This window comes from Stegodyphus dumicola, chromosome 3 (genome assembly GCF_044657685.1).
Source record: "Stegodyphus dumicola isolate Sdum_Otavi_A_Nest chromosome 3, ASM4465768v1".
Classification (NCBI taxonomy): Eukaryota; Metazoa; Arthropoda; class Arachnida; order Araneae; family Eresidae; genus Stegodyphus; species Stegodyphus dumicola.
Window position 1 is genome coordinate 266,261,094 of NC_140770.1, and position 23,383 is coordinate 266,284,476.

Consider the following 23,383-nt stretch of genomic DNA (forward strand, 5'->3'; position numbering starts at 1 on the left):
TAACTGAATAAGAAATTATGTCTGTTTATAGAATTAAAGAGAATGTATTATCACAGAAAAAACGAAGCAACTTAAACAACTTACATTGAAAGAAATGTTTAATAAAGTAAACAAATAAATATTAAGCTTTTTTTTTTTGTAAATTTTGATACCCTTTAGATCATAATTGTTCTTTATTTCATAAATTACGGTTTCATATTTTTAATTTTATAATTTCTGCATGCCATTTTACCAGATTTAAACTGATGATCTATAATCCGGAATCGCCGAAGTCCCGATGAGTCCGGATTAACGACTTTTGACTGTATATTTTTTTCTTCACAACAAAATTCCATAGCGATTGTTGTGGTAAAATATCAAATTATTCCGACTGGTAGTTTTTTAGAGGGTTTTGAAATCGCAGCTTTAATTATAATCACCCTGACATATATATATATATGTATATATATATTCTTCAGAAGTCATATTAACACTTTGGGGTTTTTTCCCTTTTATGGTGTATTTTCTTTTTATTGATATTTTTATGGAACTGTGCTTCATGATTCTCACTTATGGCTCTTGTATTCACATGCGAAAAAGTTTGGAAAGAAAGGGGAAGAAATAAAATGAAATAAATAACAGTACTTTAAAGTCTTTAAGAAACTTGCTAATTAATTTTTTATTTTTATGTTTTTTTGGTTACCCAAGAAATTTTCACACAATTTCAAAGGGTTTCATGCATTAGAAGAGTCTTAATCATTGTTTCCAGAATATCTTATTAATTCCTTAATTTGAAAACCAATAAAACAAAACCATTATTCCCCTTCTAAAATCTTTTGTTCTATTGCTTTTGGTTCTGTCTTTTATCTTTGATGCCTTCACCAAGATTTTTGCTAAATTTAGTAAAATGGGAGCATGTGAGGGAATGTATTAAGAGCTCAAAAATTGCATTTTTAAATGCTAGATTTAATGTCTGACTTTTAAACAAGAATTTTGTAATATATTTTTTCTTTTTCTTTCTGCTATTCCCTGCTTTCTCCAGCAAGAAGCAACTGTATTTTGTGTATCCACCATTAATCTGAGGAGAAAAGTTATAACTTTACACAGCCATGGCATAAGCATTTCTTGCAGTTTATACTGCTGATATAAAGTTCCATATCCATATAACTCTATATGCAGAACAAGTAAATGATGCTAATGGATACTAATTTTGATTTGAAACAAGACTGCTTTTAAGCTAGTGTCCTAGGAATCTCTGGAAACCTCAATTTTTCAGGATTATTGTTCAGGAACATGAACAAACTCAGTATCAAAATTTGATGTTTATTATAATGTCAATATTTTGTGGCAACTTTTTGTTATTAGTTTGGCTTGAATTTTAGGTTAGAACAAACAAACCAACAAACAACAACAACAACATCAAAAAGTTTTTTTTATAAAGAAGGCCTTCCAGCCATTGTTAATTTAAGATGATTTTCTTTTCAAAGTTTGTTTCCATTCATCCGTAGTTCTTAAAAATAAATTAAGAATTTGATTGATTTCAACCAACTGCCATTACAGGACTGAGAGGTTAATCAAATATAAATTGTATTGAATTGCAGTCTTGGCAAACAGCTGTAATTGCTAAAATTAACATTTCTATATCAAATGTGTGTATCATTTTTCATTTACATATGTAATATGAAATAACTTTTTTTCTAGGTTGTTGTTGTATATGAAACTTCAGATGGGCCAACAGATTCACCATTAGTAAAAGAAAATTCAGATACCAGTGAAGTATCTGCTGTTGAAGAATCTAATATTGCTGAAGATCCAGAATGTGAGGAAATTTTACCCAGTTTAAGTTCTACGACTGAAGGTTTGTGTAGTACAGCTTTTATTTTTTTGGGGGGAGGGGGCGGGGAGCAGTATAATGTATATTATAATGAAATGTACAAATATGTGTATTTAAAGTCTTCAAAATTCAAGTATGATTGTGATTATGAATGAAATTGTTTTGTATTATGCTTTTTAAGGAGATTTATTTTATGATTTTTTTTGGTATGTTATTAAAATTATATCTAATTGGAAAGGAGACAGGAAACATATTGTGTCCCTAAATTTGCATAAATAAACAGTGGTTTAATTCTAAGCAGCAAATGTTTGATATTACGGAGAATGTATCTGATTTAATAAAATAATATATTTGCATGTGTGATGCATTTAATATATAACAACATGCAGATGCATGTTATATGACATGCATATTAACAACATGCAGATGCATGTTGTTATTTTTTTTTTTTTTTTTTTTCATATGATTTGACTGGCACTTTTTAGAACTATTTTAGGTCAGAAATATTTTAGATTCCTGATATTTTCTGATTTTAGAGTACTTGTATATGTGTAATAAGGTAAAATTATAAATCTGAAATTTTATATATACTCCATGCAGTTTTTTAAAATTATGTATAATGATTTTAGCAACAGAATTTGTGTACGATGCACGAAAAAGAAGAGGGGGAAGGGGACAGTTCTATATCTCCCATTCTACTGGGCTGATTGACGAAATTCAACTTGCGTTTTTCGTGTCTCGAAAGCGTGCCTTAGGATATGTATTAGACTTATATATAGGATTGTTCTAATGTAGGTATTTTGACACAAAAGGGAACTTTTTTGAAATGATATGGCAATTTTTTTCCATATTTTAATTCTACCACTCAAATTACGCCAAACTGCCAAGTTTTGTAAAAATCGCACAAGTATTTTTTAAAAAATAAGCTCTCAAAATTTTAGCTCCTCAATGTTAATTGAGTCTAGTATATATTTACTGATACCCCTTTTTTTATTAAACTTATTTGATTCTTCCTTTCACATTTCAAAATTTAGGTTCATTCCAAATAAAATGTGCCAAAAATTTTTATTTTTAAATAATATTTATAATTTTTATAATCTATAAAATTTTTACCATCATTTTAAAATAATTGTATTTCTAAACATACCTGCAAAAAATTAAAAATTTTTATTAAAAATTTCTGAAAATATATGCGAATTTATATATTGGCGCGTTTTGAAATTTGGCATATTTGTTGAAAGTAATAATAACATCAAATATAGTTTAGGCACTTTGTTATAATTATTTTAAAGGAGAATGATGTGACTTTCTTTCCGTTCATGCACAATTGTAAAAAGTTAAGAATGATGTGACTTTTTTCGGTCCTTCGCAATGGAAGGGAGAGGAAAATGGTTTGCCATATATTAAGAAGTTTGCCAAGTGAATTATTCTTGGCACAAACTGAAAAAAGACGCCAAGATAAATATGTGAATTTCTCCAAAAATTTCACACGAAATTTTACAAAATTTAATATTTAGGCATAATTTTGAATCATAGAATCGAAATATGGAAAAAAAATTAGTATGTTATTTCAGAAAAATCCGATTTTGTTTCAAAATACGTACATTCGAACAGTGCTACATATAAATCTAATATGTATCTTAAGTCGCACTTTTGAGACATGAAAAACGCAATTTGAATTTCTTCAATCGGCCCAATAAAATAGGAGATATAGAACTGTGCCTTTTTTTTTTTTTTTTTTTTGGGGGGGGGGCACGGTGTAGATTGAAGAATCGAGAGCCAATCATTTATTTGTGGAATGTTTGTCCTTATGATAATGATTATGAATAAATTTATACCTTAATAATAAGCAGTAATTTTCTTATTCTTGTTCATACATAAGTACTTAATAGTATAAAATATGACATGTCATTAATTCTTCCAGGGAAAAATCATTTTGGGGACAATTGCTGAATATGCCTTTATTACTGTATACAGTATGCATTTACTGCTATATCACTTATAGTTTGTCTTTTTTTTTTCTCATTAATGTGCCTTTTGAAAAGTAAGAAGGGAAAAACTGTATTGTATATTCCATTTCTGAAGTAAAAGCTTAAATGAAGAAGAGCATAACATATTAAAATACAAAAATAAGAAATGTAATAATATTATTGTATTTTTTTTTCAAAGAAGTTATTAATTTAAATAATAATCTGTTATTTACACAATATATTTTTCTAACTGTGGGTGCATTTTGTGTTGTTAACATAACTCAAAGTTTCTAAATTATATACTGGAAAAGAAAGGGAGGGAGAATAGTCAAGGAAAAGAATTATATTGCTAAATATAAGGATAGTTGAATAACAGAAGCAAAAATTTTCAATTTGTGTCATATTTCAATGTTCTTAAAAGTTTTAGATTTTTGAACCATTTTAAATTAAGGGTGTTGTACTTCTCATTGCAACATTTTAAAGTAGTTGAATTTATTGAGAGAATTTTTTTAAAGCTGCAGCATCTCTCATTTGTTTTCTGGTATTGCTAATAATTCTATCATGTTTTTGAGAAGCACTGCCTTTAAAAAGAATTTTTATTAAATTTTTGCAGTCCTTCACCCCAAGAAACAGTAAAAATTAGTTTTTGTAACCAAGGAAGTTTGTTAACGGTTTAAATAATTTTTGTGGGTTATGCATATTTATACATTTTAATAGTGCTTAAATAAAAAGTGGTCATATTGGATTTCATTTCAGGAATATTAATTTTTTAATAATTTTATGTTTCTATAAATTTTTTAACTGTTTAAATATTTTTTTGTAATTTTGTAAGTTTTTTCTCATTTTCATACTTCACTATTCAAATGCGTTACAGTGGAGTATGAAAATGGGAGTACTTAAGTACTTAATTTTCTTTTCAGGAGTATATTTATTTTTTTTATAAATATGTTTGTGTGGAATGATGAAAATATAATTTGAGAAAGATAATCATTAAAAAAATCCTTGCATAATTAAAATGCTTTTTTTTTTTTTTGGTGTGTGTCATTTTGCTGTCTTTGAATGCTGATTCTAAATAGCATTCTAACTGTATTTTATATCAGCATTGCCTTTCATTATATGATGATTTCTCTTGTTACAATTTAAGATATATATATATAAGCTAATATGCAATTTACAGATTGCTTTAATTAATTATTACATATAAATAAAACAAAGGAAACATTTTGCTGATATGCTGGTGCAAAAACAGAAGTGTAAGGATGACTATGCCAAGCAGCTATGCATAAGCTGCCAAACAGTCTAATAATAAATGAATAATTTTTTTGTTATTCATTTTGAGTGGTGCGTCGGAATCCACAAAAAATTAATAAAAACAAAAAATTAATAAAAATAAAAACAAAAAATTAATAAAAAAAGGAACTTTTTTAGCTTTTTTTTTTTAATGTCACATACAGTTGTCTTTCCAAAGCCATACTTCTCACAAAATTTTGAGATGAATATACCATTATCCATTTTTTGCAGGAATTCAACTTTTTGTTTTGTGAACATCGAAACGTGCTGTCACTTTGTAGATCCTGTTGCAGCTCCAAGAATTAGAAACTCTTTTCAACATAATCACAAGTTCAAACTTAATTTATATTATATTTATTATTATAATTTTCATAAAATTGCTGTAGCAAAAACAGCCTGCAAAAAATAATAATCTGGATCTAAATTATATACTGGAAAAGACAATATTTTTATATAAGTAATTGTCAGAAAGTTAAGGAACAGTGTGATCCGTTACATTAGCTGAAATTCCTTAGAATCAGTAAAGTATAGTTTTAGCCCAGCTTAATAGCATTCGCTATTTCTTATTGGCTATGTATCATAAGATTGGTGACAAAAGACAAGCTCTTCCACTAAAATTTGTTTTGCTTCTATCGTGCACTGAGACAAGCCAGAATTGTATTACTTTAGTTGTTTATTACACTTATGTCTATTTCTTACACAGGCTTAAGGTTTATCTGAGTCCTGAATAAATGCATTCCCATCTATATTTAAGGCTTATCGAGGGTTGGCGCGAAATATCTTACTACATGATGCGAGTCCTAAATTCTGCCTCCAAGTTCTAAATTTTTGCTGTACCTAAATTTTAGATCCCAATGCTTTCCCTAAATTCTAAAAATTTTGTAATCCCTAGATTTTTTTGCTCAGTGCTTCTCTAAATTCCCAAAATTTTGTCTTTCTTAAATTCTGCAGCCTGGTGCGGCCATACAAGCTCTGGCACCAGTTCTGGGTTTATGTGAATAACAAAATAAGTTATTCAAATAGCACTAAATGTAAACTTTTGGCCTATGAGTATCATTAACAAAATCTGTTTTTAGTTTATGAAAGGAAATTTTTGTTAAATTTTTCCTCGTCATTATTTCTTAGTGCATTTAACTATAATCTGTAATCATCTGAAAGCGTAATGTCAACATAAAATGTTGCCATAATCTTTGTTATTCAATTACTTATATAAAAATATTGTTTATGCATTGCTGCATGAGTCATTATCAAAATTGTCGAGATGATAAACATGCAGTGATGAAAGCAAAATATAATAAATAATGATTCGTCATGTTGGCATCTAGGATGTAAAATATTTGTGGGTGTAAAATTAATGATGTTTCTATGTAGAATGTTTTGGTTTGAGATGTGTGCCAAGCAGATAGGTAGCTATTAAGCCAAGTTATTGATCACACAGATTTATGTTAAGCCCCCTTGGGGAGGAAAAAAAAAAAAAAAAAAGAGAGAAAGAAAGAAAGGGGGGGAAAAAAGGTTGTTGGTGGATTTGAGGTCAGGAGGTAGATCAATCTGGATCGTGGACTTTGTACTGTATTTATAAAACATTTTCATTTTTGTAGAAGCGCATATATTTTAAATTCAATATGATAAAAAATTATCAATTCATTATTCAGTTAGAAGTAAAAATATTCTTAACTGCTGTACTCAATGAATAAATTACATCTAAAAATATGAAACATGTTTAATGACGAATTATGAAGGTAACAGCAGTAAATGCACTCACACATACTTTGTAACCACAAAATCATTTAAAGAAAAGAAAATCTTGTTACATTTTATGTATTTCTAAGCAACAATTCAGATGCTTTTCAGAAATTGTTAAATCAAAGGTATAAAATTTAATTCAAATCAAAGGCATCATTCTATAATAAGCGGAAAACTCATAGCACTTTTAGCAGTTTTGTATTGCTGAAAAGAAGCGCAGTTTATTCCATCAATGACATCTTTATTAATTTTTTTGTATCGAAACTGAAGTAGTTGAAAAACAATTGGCCTCATACTTAAAATCACTTTATTATAAATATTCGGACTGAATTTTTAAAAACTAGTATACCACTGTAAAACAATGATAGAATATTTTTTTCCTTCCAATTATAGATATTGCCAATGAGTATCTTATGTAAGCGAGAATTTGAATACATTGTTAAAATTTTATACAGGCACAAAATAAATGCTTAGTATGATGAAAAAATTGATCTGAATGCCTTGAGTTTAGAATTTATCAAGTTATAACATTACGTTACATTTAGAATTTATCAAGTTATACATTACATCCATTTTGTAGATACATTTCATATTGAAAAATGGAGTATTAATTTCATCTTCATACATGGAAATTTTATGCTGAGATAAATGAATTTTTTCATTGGTGTATCCACATTTACAAGGAGCATTATCCATAGAAATGTTTTGTCGAATGAATGAATTTTTCCATTGGTGTACCTGCACTTACACAATATCCTGTTCATCTGATTGTAATGAAAAGGTCTTAGCAATATTGGTGTTTGTAGAACGTTTATCTATGTTGAAAAGCAAACTTTGCAGCCGAGGTGGATTAAATATTCATTTTTATTTCAATTGTCATTTGTGGCTACTCTTAATTGTGCCTATTCAAGAACATTTACAGTTTTGACACTGATGCGATAGGAAGAGAGCAGTGAGGCAGCATCTTAGCCAGAATGTAGATAGAAGCAAAAGATGCACATTTATCCGTATGGCAGCTTAGTAAGAGAATGTTTCGTCTTAAGTTCTGAATTAGTTATCTCCTCAACATTATGTAAGTTATATGATATGCATTGATCTAGAAATGATGCAGTTCAGAAAAAGTTATTATTGTTTTTAAAATAGAGAGGAAATGTACCCAAATTAAAAATAAGGAATTAAGAGGCTATTCCTAATTTAAATTATAATTTTGATTTACATATTTTTTTTACACACAACACATATGTGGTCTCACCAGGGGTCAAGTGGTAAAAGCACTGTACATTGGTAATTGGGTTCCAAGGTTTTAATCCTGCCAAACGAGCTGGCTGTAAGCACATTTTTGTCGTTTTTCCTTTGTGTAAGTTAGATATGAGCTGGTTTCCCTTTGGAAATTCTCCATGAGGGCATCCCACCCTTCTTGAGTGCATTGCAATAATTAAACCAAACCAAACCAAAACACATGTATATGTGTTGATGCATATTAAATATTATATATAAGATATTTGAAGTAATGGAAAGATTTTTCAACATCAGAAAGAAATAGTTTACCATGGTCGGCAATATTAATAGTGTATAGAAATGTATATGGTATTAGGTGGTAGGAACAGTCTTTTGCATTCTTGTTTGATTTCCCTTCTTGAAATATGTGTATTGGAATAGAGGGATTTCACATTAGAATGATTTCAGCCCCTATGAAAACGGTACATTCGTGTGGTGGGTTACTCAATTTTTCAGGTATCTACATAGCAGAAGTTACATAGATTGAGATCTAGGAAATATGCTGGCCAGTTGCATCATTTCCATTGTGTTTTAGTATAGCAGCCAATTATCACAATTTTTTAAAAAAGATTAGAGGGGATTCTATGCAGTGGGAATGATTTTCATCTAACATGGAAAATAATTCACCTTATGCTTATTTGTTGCAAAATAAATTAGGCTTAATGGAATCCTAATTTATTTTGCAGTGGAAAATAGATTTAATGGAAAACTGTAAGTTAGATTTGGTAAAGGATTCATTTTCATTTTTTAAGAAATCTTGTAAATAATTGTTAGGTAACAAATTGCATGTTTAAGTCATATTTATTTTTTGCTAATAATTTGGGTTTATTTGAATATTTAGATTACATCTAAACATTTATTCTGATCTCTGTTTGTAAGTAAATTTTACTACAGTGTGCAAACTTATTCTTATAGGTTCTGATGTAGGAAGAAAGAGAAGCTGTGAGAATGATGAAAACGAAGTATGATTTTTTTGTTTTAAAATAAATAAATAAATAAATTAATAAATTGTAATTTTTAAAAAATTATATGCTTATATATCTGTTATTGTGTACTTTCTGTAGACAGTATTTTCAAATAATTCTGTATAGTCATACATGGTCTGGCAATTTCAAAATAGAACAGATAAAAATAATAAATTGCTATAAAGAATTACCAACCTTGATTTATTCAAAATAATCTCCTGTGAAACACATGTGTTGTTTTGCATACTCATAGAGTGATTGTCAGCAAAAATCAAAAGGAAAGCAGTTTCAAACTGCCATTGCAGTTTTCTGAATTGTGGGTTAACTATCAAAGTAACATATTTAAAACAGGAGTCACTTTGTTTTGGGAAAATAGGAAATAATCACAAGGAACTGTATCCAGTTATCAAACAAGGATAATGAAATGCAAATGACTTTTTTTTGGTTCAAAACTCCAGTACAAGACATGTGCTGAGGACATCATCATAAAGGCAAAACTATGTTATTCTCGGATCTTACAATAGCATAGATATTTCAGAATATCCTCTTAATAAGGAATATTTTGCCTTTTGTCCTGAATTCTTTGCACAGTTTCTATTGTTGCAGTAGAGGACAGCATCTCTTGATTGCTGCTTTTGAGCAATGGTTATTTTGGTTTTTGGAGAAGTCTACCTATTTCCATTTAGCATTTCTGTTCCACCCTTCCTTAGTTATATCAGAATAGGAATATCATGGTGTTTGTAAGTTTGTAATGAGGTAACTTATTTTAAAATAGGTCCCAGAGATATACTTTTTAAAGAGGCTATCATCAGTAATTTCTCTTTCATTTACACTTCTTAATGGTAGGTAAGAGTTTCACCTTTTGCCTGATAAAAATGTCACATTTTCAAATAGCAAACAGAAAATGTGTTTATTGTTATGATAACAAAATTCTTCCTTCCCTTGCCAGTGTTGAATATTTACCCAGAGCCTTTATAATTATTTGTATGCAAACTTCAGTTTTAAATTTGAAAGAAATTAACTTTACTTATACATCTATTAGTACTGCATTCAGGGTTTATATATTGCATTATCAGGTTGCTTTTATATGTTTTTTAGATTATTCTTATATTCTGATTCACGTAGTTGAAAAACTGCTGGGGAATAATTTATAACTTATTGTTTCCTCTGATCATTATTCTTCTTTTCCTTTCATATTTTCCCCTTCGTGTAATTACATTTTATAGTCTCATATTTCATTTTATATCAGTTTAAATATTTAATTATTTATCGTAAAGTTTTTATTAATCATTTCCTCTCCTCTTTAACTAGGAACCACTAAGAAAATTACAAAAAGTACTAACTAAAACATATTCAAAATCTCAGATGTCTTCTGTCCAATCTCAGGTATCATCATTTGTATTCTAAGTCATTAATAGTTTTGTTATTTTTATCTTTATTTAAAATGCTCTTAAAATGTATATGTGAATACATTTTTTAACTCCTTTATGATCTTGTTGTGTTTAATATTTTAATAGGAATCTAGGACATATTCCAAATTTAACACGACTTCTTTTGAAGCTCAAACACCTTCATTCTTGTCTACAGGCCAGCATATGGCATTTCCAACTAGAAATTCAGAGGTAATTTTTAAAATGTATATGAAGTATATTTGTGTAAATGCATACACAAGGTGAATAGGAAATCCCTTTTGTTTCTAAATAGTTGGTAAATGGAGTTACAGCTAGTAATATCTAGCTGTAATAAAAGAATCACGTGCTTCAAAATGAGACCATTTGCAATGCCCTCCCCCTACTAACAATATTTAGAACTTTGCAATCTTTTCTAAAATGTTATGAGAGATATGGGAGAAAATCAGTTACAAAGTTGAAAAGCAGTTGAAAATCATTTTACAAATGATTTAATATGATAAAGCATATACTGGGGGCATGGTTACAATGAATAGTTTCCCATACAGAATAAAATATCTGAATTCAATGTGTGATTTTTGTTTGTAGGAATTTTTATTCTGAAATGGGATGGGATTATTTTTAAAGTGCATGTAAATGTCTCAGAAATTATCACATGCAGATCTGATGTGATATTATACTTCTATTAGGAAATAAAAATTAGGAATTTTAATATATACTCTGATCAGATGAATAGGTCTGTATACTGTGTCTAAAAAAATGGTGACCTTATCTTTAGCAGTATAGTAAGATGGTGCTTGTGTATGTTAATGCCAATGAAATGGTGTGTAGACTGCATGAAAGTGTGTGATTATATTTCTAGCAAATCTATATCTAAGAACTGAGACCATTGCTAAAATAGTTTGATTACTTAGGGACATGGGAAGTTCTCAGGCAGATGAGCAAGTGCTTGTGTAGAGCACATATACAAGTCTGCAAGAGCAGAAAATATTTTAATGAATATGTTAGCCTCTTCACAAAGCAGTGTGAGAGATATCGTCAATAGTGTACATGGCTTATCTCTAGGGTGTATATAGCAAATAGTTGCACGAGCATAGTGCCCATCCTAATCATGCCACTTCACAGCAAGAACTGTTGCTATAAGACAGTGAGTGTTGATTTCATTGGTACAGTTAGCCAAGTCAAGGACAATGCTAATTTTTCCTTTCCTAAGGGAAATAAGGCATCATTTCAAAGTGGTGTATTTCTAAACAAACACATTAATCTTTATTGCAGTGTGAACTATTGTATGTGAGATTATGTTGTCAAATATCAGGTATAGTATTTGGAGAAACTGCATATTGATTTTTGTCCAGTTAAGGAGTTACAGTGTAGTGCTTTCTAACAAATATATTGGTAGCATTGTTGAATTGCATTCATAATCACCTAGATGTCATTCTTATTGATTTCTTTGATTACATAAAAGGCCATAATCATTCATGTGTTGATGAATGTATATCCATAGATACTTTCTTGAATACAAATATGTGGTGAATGACTGCAGATAAATGTAACAATGTTTTCTTGAAAAGAAATGTGTACTTTCTTGAATACAGTGGTAATCTCTAAGAACATAATTGGCATTAACATAATTAGCAATGCGAATCCATTTGCATGTTTTATTGATTGATTTCATCAAGCTGTATTGATATAATATGTATTTATTTATCAAGTTATATTTTGGTGTCCATGTCAGCGTTTTTATTTTTCAAATATTGTAACAAAACATTATTCATCAGTTTTGAATATTTTAAGTTGTACAATTGATATGTCAGCGTTTTTATTTTTCAAATATTGTAACAAAACATTATTCATCAGTTTTGAATATTTTAAGTTGTACAATTGATTATTTATTTTGTCTTCATGCACACTTCATCTTTTCATGCTGAATTGATGGGGCTTTATAACTTCAGAATTGACTTTTGACATTTACTTTTAACAGTCTTTGAGATTCAGGTTTGCAGTTTTTTTAAGTTCTGAATTTTACTGGTTGGGGGCACTGTAATGGGTCTCATTTTTTAAATCATGTACCCTAGATTTGAAATTTGTAGCTGTAGCTGTGACCAGTTGTTTAAGAAGTAAGGAAAAGAACCTTTATTCTCTTATACAAGAACCTGGATCAGAATATTTCAGCCATGTTTCCTCCTCTACAGGACTTGCTGAAGATGTAGCTTCTACCATAATTTCCCATTTGACTACACAATAAATTTCCCTTGAAGAACTTGATGTGATAGGGAGTGAAGGAACTGTAATTAATACTGGTTTAAAAAATAGTGCTATCCACCAGATCAAACTGCATGTTAACTATATGTATCCTGCACTTCAATGAACTGCAGTTCTGTCACCTATTTTATCTTTTGGGTAGTGTTATTATAGAGCCAAAATCCTTCATTGGATCAATAGAGGAAAAAATCGCTGGCTGTGAAAAAATTCCACTGGTTCACTTTGAACATGTTGAATTCTTTATTCTTCAAGCTGACAGAAAAGTATTGAGCAAGGATCAATTATACCTACTTGATATTTCTGCTGCTATAAAATCAGGTAGAATTTTAGATGATTTAGCAGCTGATGATTCTTTTCATTTTCACACCCAAGATGACAAACAGCAAGTGACAGTCTTCCAAAGAAATATAGCTATCCCCTTCCTAGAATTGACAAATTCTAAAACTCTTTCTGGAAGCAAGTGGTTTTTGACTCTTCATTTAAAGAGTGTATATTGGCAGGGAGAGATACACCCTGAAGAGAATAAAAAAATACCATTTGCTATTGGAGAAGGACTTTGACAGTTCAAGATGATGCCATTTGGATTATGTAATGCACCGGCAATATTCGAGCGCCTCCATGGAGACCATGCTAATTGGTCTTTTTTATGAAAGCTGTCAAATATATCCAGATGACATCATTATCGCCAGGAAAAGTTTTGAAGAATATTTAGAAAGTCATAGAAAGGTGCTTCAGAAATTGAAGGAATTGGAATCTAAAGTTATGCCTTGCCAAATATAAATTTTTTAGACAGGAAGTGACTTACCTCGGACATATAATATGTGCCATAGGTGTGTGTAGGGATCCAAAAAAAAAAAAAAAAAGTGTCAGCATTATAAAGTTGGAGATATCCTGAAAATACCCATTCAGAGCAAAATTTTCTCTGGAGATTTGCATCTATTATAGAATATAGTAGAGTCTTGCAAACTCGACTCTCGATATTGCGACATTCCGTATAACTTGACAACTTTTTAGGAACTTTTTTAAGATATCTCTAGGCCAAACAAGACAGATATTTCATATACTACATATAATTATTATTTATGTGTTTGTCTTTCCTGTTCTGTTAAAAGATTTGAGTGTTCTTTTTCTGCAATTTGTCCCGTTTTCACATTTTGCCATTAATTCTTGGAACTGTCTAACAAATTTCAAGATATGTTGTAATAATTATGAGTGTGACAATCCACTATAACAAGAACTACTAATAATTTTTCTTCATTCTTGTATGCAAATTTTTTACTCAATTACTTTACAGTATTTGCACTTTTTATGACTCCTATTGTGTTAGAACTTGGCGTAAAAAAATCAACATTTATTTAATTGTATGCTGTACCTTTCTGGGTCCATTATTATGCTACACATGTGTAGAGTAATTTGCAGTTAAATATTAAAAGAGTTCTGAAAAACTGCCCCCCCTTATTCCGTATAACTCTTCAGAAACTCGACAGTCCCTCAGTCCACATTATGTCGAGTTTGCAGGACTCTACTGCATTTGTAAATGATTTTTTTTTTATCACAAAACACCTTCACAAATTGACAGAGAGCAAGCAAAATTTGTATTGGGCAAAAGAATGTGAGGATACATTTAACAAGCTGAAGGAGGCTTTAACATTTCTACTAGTATCCTGACATATCCTCATCTCGACAAACCATTTATTCTTGATGTGGATGCGAGCAGTGCTGTTTTGTTCTAAGAAGTAAACAGTCAAGAACGTATCTTGTCATACTGCAGCGAGCGTCTATCTAAACTGGCGAGGAATTACTGTGTCACCAGTAAAGAATTGCCTGCCATAATTAAAGCAATATATTTTCCACTTTTACCTTTATGGCAGAAAATTCCTGCTCCACCAGATCATTCATTCTTGACCTGGCTGTTAAATTTCAAGAATATCAAATGCCAGATAGCCAGATTGATTCAGAGACTCCAGGAATATGACATCACTATCCACCAACAGAAAGGATCATCACATAGAAACGCCACTAACCTGTCCAAAAGACCCTGCCCAGGAAGCTGCTGATATTATTTCAAGGTCAGAGCAAAATGTGAGCTGGTTAATCCAGTTACACATCAAGTTAAAAAATTCAAAATCATCTGACTCAGACCTATGAAGCAGTCTGGAAAAAACATTTGTAAGCCAGGGACATTAATTTACTTAATAAAGTCTTAAAATAAGAAGCCTACTTGGTAGGATATTTTGACCTATAGTCCTACGACAAAACAATATTGGGCTCTCTTTGACATACTTCATATTCAAAACAGCTATTCAATTTCATCCAATATTCAATTTCATTCAATTATACCAATTTCATCAAATATTATTTATCTGGTTTCAGAAATTATCACACCAAATATATTCTTAATTTTTTCTTATTCTTCACAATAATTTTAATTCTTAGTATATTACACAGTAATCATTATGTTAAAACAGTCAAAAACCATAAATGAAATTGTGAACATATTATTCAAACAAATGGTAAAATATATCTTCAAACATATAATAATGTGTTAAGAATAGGAAATAGAATTTCACGTTAAGATATGATATCAAAATTAATAACTTCAAATAATATTGTACAAAATAATGGCATCACAAGAAATAAGAAATATATGTACCAAATTCGAAAACAAAAGTGTTAATTCTTCAGAGTAAGTTTTTAATACATGACAATTCTTTAAATAGTCGGTAATGGATTTCCATCAAAATCAAATACCTTTAGTTTATTCAATTAAACTTCATCAAAACTCTTTAATTGCCATCAACTTCAAATTCAAAAACGGAAATCTTAATTTTTCAAAGTAATAATCATTCAAAAACAAAATTTTCATCAAAATCAAATGCCTTTCATTTCTTCAATAAACTTTATAAAAAGGTGTCATCAAATATTCATAATAACTTGAAAGAACATTACTTCCTGATTAGTATTACTTCATCAAATAAAATTAGCTCTACTTACGTACTGACGAATCGCAACAACTGGGATCTTGTGATATTATTCCACAGGTTTCCACAGTAGTCCATAATTTACAGTTATACTTGGTATGTTATATGGTAGTCTAGGGGATTTAAAAAGTTGAAGGGAAGAACAGATTTTAGTTCAAGGGGTCATGTGGGATGAGGTTAGGATTAAAATAGAGGAAGGCAGTGGCATTTTACAGGTATTTAATGATGAAAGAATAAACATGATTGTGGTATTCTAGGAGTGAAAAGAAGTAAAATAAAAAGTTCAATTCATCATGAAACGGAATTGCATCATCGTGCAACATTGTTGAGCGACATAGTTCAGTTCCATCCATTGCCACGTCATAACCTCATCTGAATGGAAGTCTCTTTTCATTTCCTCATGCAGCCTGAAGAAGTATCTAGCTGCTGTAGCTGTTGTTAGATTTAGGAAAAAGCGGACGAGTTGTAGGAGTGAATGTCCACATATATATATACATATACATATAGAGAGAGAAAGGAAGAGAGTTATTGATTCATTAATGCATATTCCCCCCATCAACGTACCTTACATAAGTCCCGAATCCCTGGGCCTTTGAAATAGGAGACCAGTGCATTTGCATTTAGTGGGCACTCTTTGATAATGAACAGAAGACTCGGTTTTATGAATTTTCCCTGATGGGAGGTCCATTCTGTGTATTCATATTGCTTTATTTATTATTTTCGATTTCCTTTTCAGGGATTTTCTGAAAGACAGAATGAAAACGAAATACTTCCGAGTGATCTTAGAACTCAAGTATCTTCAACATTAGCTGTAAATGTACCTCAAATGTCAACTTTAACTCAGTTTGGTTTGAAAACACCTGAGCTACCTCAGATGTCTTCAAACCAAAGCAACATAGCTCACACGCAAAAAGGCACAGATGGTCCTGTTATTCTTTCTGTTATTGGTTCTGCTGAAGATGCTTCTAGGGAAGATGAAATACAGAAAGTTCTGCAAGAAGACTCTCCAGGAGTTGTAAGTATTGATTTGTTAATTAGTCCAAAGGGGCTTTGTCTCTGAATGACTATTGTTTTCGTTTTGCGATTTTTCGTTGATTCACTATACATATCCGTTTCACTTTTCAAGCTGTTACCACAAATTTTTAATAATGTTATGTTAGGGAAATAGAAAATGCAGAGTTCTGAATTACTCAAAATAAATCTTAAAATATTTAGTAACTTAAAAGCATAACTAATAAAATTTCACACTTTTCAGATAGGCAAAAAAATAATTTTGGTTTATTTAGTGAGGAATAAAACCTAATTCTCTACAAAAATCTCTGTTTTCCCTACAAAAAATGAATTTTAACTACTCAAGTATCTTCAGTGCTGTTCGATGACCTTTTGCCATGTGTCTGGTAACTTCATGATTTTGCAATGTTTCATATTTTGTAAAACTTTTAGTGAATTTTTGATTAACAAACTCAAGGATCTCAAAGCGAGCAATGGCAACGGTGTACAGGAAAAACATTTTTATCTCCATTGCGCGAGACTCTGTATCGGAAATTCTAAAGGATATGCTCAATTTAAAACTATTTTGTGATATTGCTATTGAACTGAATTTTAAGGTTTAAGTGTGAAGAGCGTGATATTTAATAAATAAAGGTAACAAACAAAATGTAAAAAAAAAACGCCTCTTTGGGCGTAATTTAAAAATTATTAGTCCAAGGGGACATAATTTTTTTTTTTAGTCCAAAGTGGCTTTGTCCCTGAAAGACTATTGTTTTTGTTTGCGATTTTGCGCTGAATCACTATAAATGGCGAATCACTTTTCAAATTGTTGCCACCAAATGTTAGAGTCTTGCATTATATTTAAAGAAATTAAATAATGAAAAATCTGCATAAATATATGTATACTTCTCGCATTGTGATAAAATGACGGTACATAGAGCCATCGAATTTTGAATGATGTAATCGTCCTATGAATATGGGCATGTGGAAGACCAAATTTGAAATTTGGAATTTATTTTATTATCGGTTTCATATTTTTTAAAACTTAAACGAATTTTTGAGTAACAAACTCAACGATTTAAAAGCGAGCAATGGCAACACTCTACAGGGGGAGGGGGGGGGAAAGACCTTTTTATCTCCAGCGCAGAATTGTGTATCAGAAATTCTAAAGATATGGTCATTTCAAAATTATTTTGCGACATTTCTATTGAACTGAATTTTATGGTTTAAGTGCAAAGAACATGATATTCAATAAATAAAGGTAACACACAAAACGTTAAAAAAAAAGCCCCTGTAGATGTAATTTAAAATCTGAAACCTTTCAGATTAAAACAATTTTTTTATTATTAATTATCCTTGTTTATATAAAGGTTTTTTTTGTAACTCTCGGATATACCTATTGCAGTAATCTAATTTTGTGAAAATGAAATAGTTAAAAAAAATGTTTGTTTTCTTTTCCCTCTTTGTGCACTAAAATTTTTAATAAGGTTATGTTAGGGAAATAAAAAATTCAGAGTTCTGAATTACTCAAAATAAATCTTAAAAGATTCAGTAACTTGAAAGCATAACTAATAAAATTCCACACTTTTCAGATAGGCAAGAAAATAATTTTGGTTTATTTAGTGAGGAATAAAACCCAATTTTTTCTCTACAAAAAATGAATTTTAATTACTCAAATATCTTCAGTACTGTTCGATGACCTTTTGCCATCTGTCTGGTAACTTCATGATTTTGCACTTGTAAGATTCTGGTCTTTATCAGCAAAAACTCAACCAAGTGCAATTGGAAATCATTGCTATAATTGAAATTTTTTCCATTTAAGATGTTTTGTAAACTTAGAAATAAATGATAATCCTATGGTGCAAGGTCAAGGCTATATGGGGACGTGACATTACTTCTCAATCAAGCTTGAGTAATTTCATACAGGTTGTTAAAGATGTGCGAGGCACTTCATTATCATGATGGAACATGATTCCTTTGCAATTTGCTATTTCTGGCCTTTTCTCTTTGATTACTTCCTCAAACTTCATTAGCTGCTGGCTGTTGTTGGAGTTAATCGTTGGTTGCTGTAAATATCCTCACTTTTGATGAAATATCAGGTTTAAATTAGAAGACTTCCTGTTCTCATGGGAACATACCAAGTGTCCCCTAAATGGCCAGAAAGTAATCAAAAGAAAATACTTGTTAAGGACAACCCCTCGTGCAGTTTCTCTTGCGAAACAAATGAAAAAGAAAAGGAAGGGGCTTTTGCCTGAGAAAGGCTGTAGGTATAAGTTGCAATCATGCGGAAGTTGTCTTTCTTTTCTGTAACTGTGCTGATGTTTCACTTTTTATTTAATTAAAAAATCCTTGTTTTTGTTTAAGTGTAAAATAAATATTAAAAAGACCACTGGTCTGGTTATTTTCCATCTCGAAAGCTTGCTTGCATTGCAGTTGCGTAGAAGAAGTTCAAAATATACAGTATCTTTGTAATTCCACCAAACTGGCAGCATGATCTTTTTCTGGTGCAGTTTAGCTTTTGGTATGAATTTCTGCTGATTCTTGATGCTTGGACCTTTTGATTAATGTTATTTAACACAATCCATTTTTTTTTATCACCACCAGTGATAATTCGTTTCAGAAAAGGGTCAGTTGCATTACATTTGAAATGCATATCACAAATAGTCATTTGTCAAGTAAATTTCTTTCAGTTCATTTAGAACCCAAATACTGAGTTTCTTAATGAGTCGTAGACATTGTATGTGATTTTCTATCGTTGTGTGCAATTCATTTAACCTTTTTGCAATTTCTTTCACAATTTTTTTGCAATTTCTCCAATTATACAAGGATTTGATTCAGTTATGGCTTTAATTTTGTCATTACCAACTTCAGAAAGGTTGGCCAGAATGTTGGTCATTTTCAAGTGAAAAAAAATCTCCAGAACGAAATTTTTTTAAACCAATTCTTGGTTTAGGGGAAGATAAAGTAAGAGGTTAGCAAAAGGTATGTAATGACTATAATGTGGTCTTACAAGGTAATATTAGGAAAGAAACTGACATTAGGATGGAAAGAAAACTAAACATGTAGTTCATTTTGAAGTTCATAACATGTATAAGGGCTTATTTAAAGATTAAATGTGTGAACATGTTCCAATAATGAATTATTCATATTTTAAAAATTTTTTAAATTTGCTCTTGAAGTATAGCAACTAATCTAAGTTACAATATTTCAATATTCTGTAATATCATCAGATTGAAATAATAATAATTAAATGGCTGCTTCCTTATTATTGCAACCATCATTTTGTAAATGACACCAAGATTATCATTAAATCTCAAACACAAGCCATCGCAAGAGGATGCATTTGTTAATCCAGTTATACAATGTGTACAAAAATGCATACACACACTTGAGACCTGGCTATGCAAATGAAAAATTCCAGCCAGTATCAGCAAAATGTGAGCCATATTATTTACAAAAAAGGAAAAAAATTTAAGAAAAATCTCTAGTTTTGTGGGGTATCCATCTTTTGGTCCCCCAGGTCCTTTATCTAAGGTGGTCCTCAGTAAAACTCTCACATGGAACTCACATGTTACATCTATTATCCAGAAGTTTCAAACGGATAAAGCGAGACCCTTCCCTTTAATTGCTCAAAACTGTGTTCTGTCTGTAGACAGTTGTAAAGCCATTAGGTATTTTTTTGAAGCAGGCAAGATGAAAAATTAGCAACGGCTTCGCCGGGAATCGAACCACTGACCTCTTTAATACTGGCCCACCGTGCAGAACCACTACACCACGAGGGCACGCTAGGAAGGTGGGAGAAGTACCATATATACTCCCCCTTTTAAAGGGCGACTAGGGTTTTTTCTAGGGGACCAAATCGACAATCGTGGGTGGGAAGAAATCATCATCCACTACCTTTTTACTTTGGGCGCCACTGTAAAGCAATTAGGTATTTTTTCAAAGCAGGCAAGATGAAAAATTAGCAATGCCTTCGCCAGGAATCGAACCACGGACCTCTGGAATACCGGCCCAGTGTGCAGAACTACTACACCAGGAAGGCACGCTAGGAAGGTGGGAGAAATACCTTATACAATAAGTTACTCATTTACAAATCCGCCCTTATGTCCGTCCCATGCTATGTTATGCTTGCCAGGTTTGGGTTTACTCATACCGTTCAAGTTGTAAAAAATTGCAAACAGGTCAAAACTGTGTGTTAAGCCAGATTACAAACTCACCATGGTATGTGAGGAATAACAGAATACACGAGGAGCTGCACATTGAACAGCTCATATTTTATTATTGCTGTGTGGCTAAAAAATAAATTATGAAAAACAAAAAAAAAAGTATTGATTATCCAGTCATCAGTATGTATATCTATGACATTAATGATCCCAATTACTGCAAAAGACTTATGGCGGCTCTAAGTGATCAAGTAGATTAAGTCAAGTTTTATACTTTAGCTGTTGTATTACACCCATGTTCGCTTTCTCAAATCTTATGTCTCCACTATTGTGTATGAACCATATGTACCCTGCATTTATATGTATTTATATGACTAGTTCTTAAGTTACAGTGTACCATGGATTTGCACTTATTTTGTAACTTATAACTATTTTAACTATTAGTTACTTGTCTTGTATACTTGCTGTGTTTTCAGTCTAATCACCAGCTTGATCAGATACTTCTGACATTTTCTGCAGGCATTTGCTATTTACACCTTTAAGGAAAAAAAAAAAAAAAAAAAAAAAAAAAAGAACTTAAATTTACACCTTAAAATTTTTAAAAAGAAATGTACTGGAGTTAAACTCATTACTTTTACCAAATGTTATTTTTACATTATAATTTAATTCATGCTTACAAAAAATCTACAACAAAAATTATTAATGTTACCAAACAAATACTGATTTTTTCTTCATTAATTAGATATTTTTGTTTAGTTATTTTGAAGTATTTTTTTGAAAAGCCTAAGTTATTCGATAGTGGGTAAGTCTTGGATCCAAGGCCCCCCAGTGTTACACTGCTTCTCTCTTGTAGTTCTAAGGAGAATCATTTATAGTTTGCTCATGATGAGAAGAGCAAATAAACTACATGTTATGATATTTATTTTTTCATATAAATGTTAACAATTCACTGTCTCATAATTCTGTTGTAGCAAGAAGAGTTCTGAGTACTCCATATGTTAATGTATATTCTTTTAAAAAAAGTTTCTTAAAAGTGAGATGTATTTTACCCCATATTCAAACATGCAAAAATGGCTATTAAATAAAACTACATACCAATGAAAGCATTTAAAGCTGCAGTGCAAAAAGTTGGAAGTGAAGGAAAAGCATATATTTTGCAAAGTGGTCCGGTGCTTTAACAATATGATTTGTAATAGCAAAGCAATTTATTTAATGTTGGACAGAGAAATTGATGTTGTGTAAATGATAAGAGAAGCAACTCAGTCTTTGAAAAATACAGCTATAGACTGGAGCAATTTTATGAGAGAGTTGAATTTTTTACATCTAATCCGACAACCAATTAGCTAATATATACCCCGAAAAGTTATGGACGTAAATGAAAATCTATTTATACATAAGAAAACAAAGCTGACATAAATTTCTTTTTCTGCATCCAGCAGCTCATATGCAAATATCACCAGTTTTACCTTGTAGAATTTGTATGTGAGTGGATCAGAAAATGCTTCTGATGCCATATTGAAACCAGGTTTAGGTTTATGTGATTACGGCAAAGCCTCAAGGGTCGTCTGCCTAGCCAAATTAAAATTAATTGCAGAAACAGGGCAGACACAAAGTATATGTGAGAGGTGAACATGAATTTTGCAAGAATCTTGGCACCAACTTGGCATTTGAAAAATGGTGTCTGTAATAATAAGGAAATAACAAAAAAAGTTCTATACCTCAAATGAGATATATCCTTTCTCTTAAAATTATGAAATTTTGTACTGGGAAAATTAACAAGTGAGAAAAAGGAAAGATCTAGTAGTAGCCATTGGCAAAAGTTGCCACTGTACGAAACTTGAAAGATTGAGATCTTTAATGTATCTTCATGTCCCATTGTGCGTAGCCAGTTCTCATGCTAACATTCGACGAAACAGAAAATTTTTAATGTTTTAACTTCCATTAATATGTTACTGATTAATAACGTACTGAACAATTCAAAAGCAATAAGATAAAATGGTTTAAATCTTTAATGTTTTATAACATATGTTTATTCATAATAAATCCAATATTTAAAATTTTTATTATTATTTGACGATTATTATAATTAATAAGATATTTTTAACTGCATGTGTTGCATAGCTAATACAGAATCGATTTCTTAAATTTCAAGTTTTTTTGCAGATTTTGATGTTAAAATATTCTTTTTTAATGTTCTTTTTAAAGTGTTTAAATTTTGATCTGTAACTTTTAGATTTTTCTCTTTATTTTTTTTACTTCCTTGTATGAAGAAAAGGATGTATAGTAATCGTGGAAAATTTTGGTTGTCACATTTCAATAAAAGTATCAACTTTGACTGCTCTTGAATCCATTTAAATAATGTTTTTTGTGTGACGTCTGTATATATGGGCAGAAAATACAGAATAGGGCTTTTTTTTCTGAAACAGAGTGTAAAGTGGATTAAGAAGGAACAGCTGTATTTGTGACAGCTGTACATATCTCACATACCTAAAAAATGAGTAGCCTTAGAATGTTGAAAT

General features: G+C 30.6%; 1 protein-coding gene across 2 annotated transcripts in view; it reads left to right on the top strand.

Moving 5' to 3' along the window:
- The window catches only part of row (zinc finger domain-containing protein relative of woc), a 236,958-nt gene that overhangs the window by 36,988 nt on the left and 176,587 nt on the right, over positions 1-23,383 (top strand). For both annotated transcript variants that reach the window (XM_085814104.1, XM_085814106.1), the window contains exons 5-9: positions 1,681-1,837; positions 9,010-9,056; positions 10,371-10,445; positions 10,577-10,681; positions 16,448-16,726. In XM_085814104.1, coding sequence (XP_085670230.1) covers positions 1,681-1,837; positions 9,010-9,056; positions 10,371-10,445; positions 10,577-10,681; positions 16,448-16,726 — 663 coding nt within the window. The remainder of the gene's footprint in view (positions 1-1,680; positions 1,838-9,009; positions 9,057-10,370; positions 10,446-10,576; positions 10,682-16,447; positions 16,727-23,383) is intronic.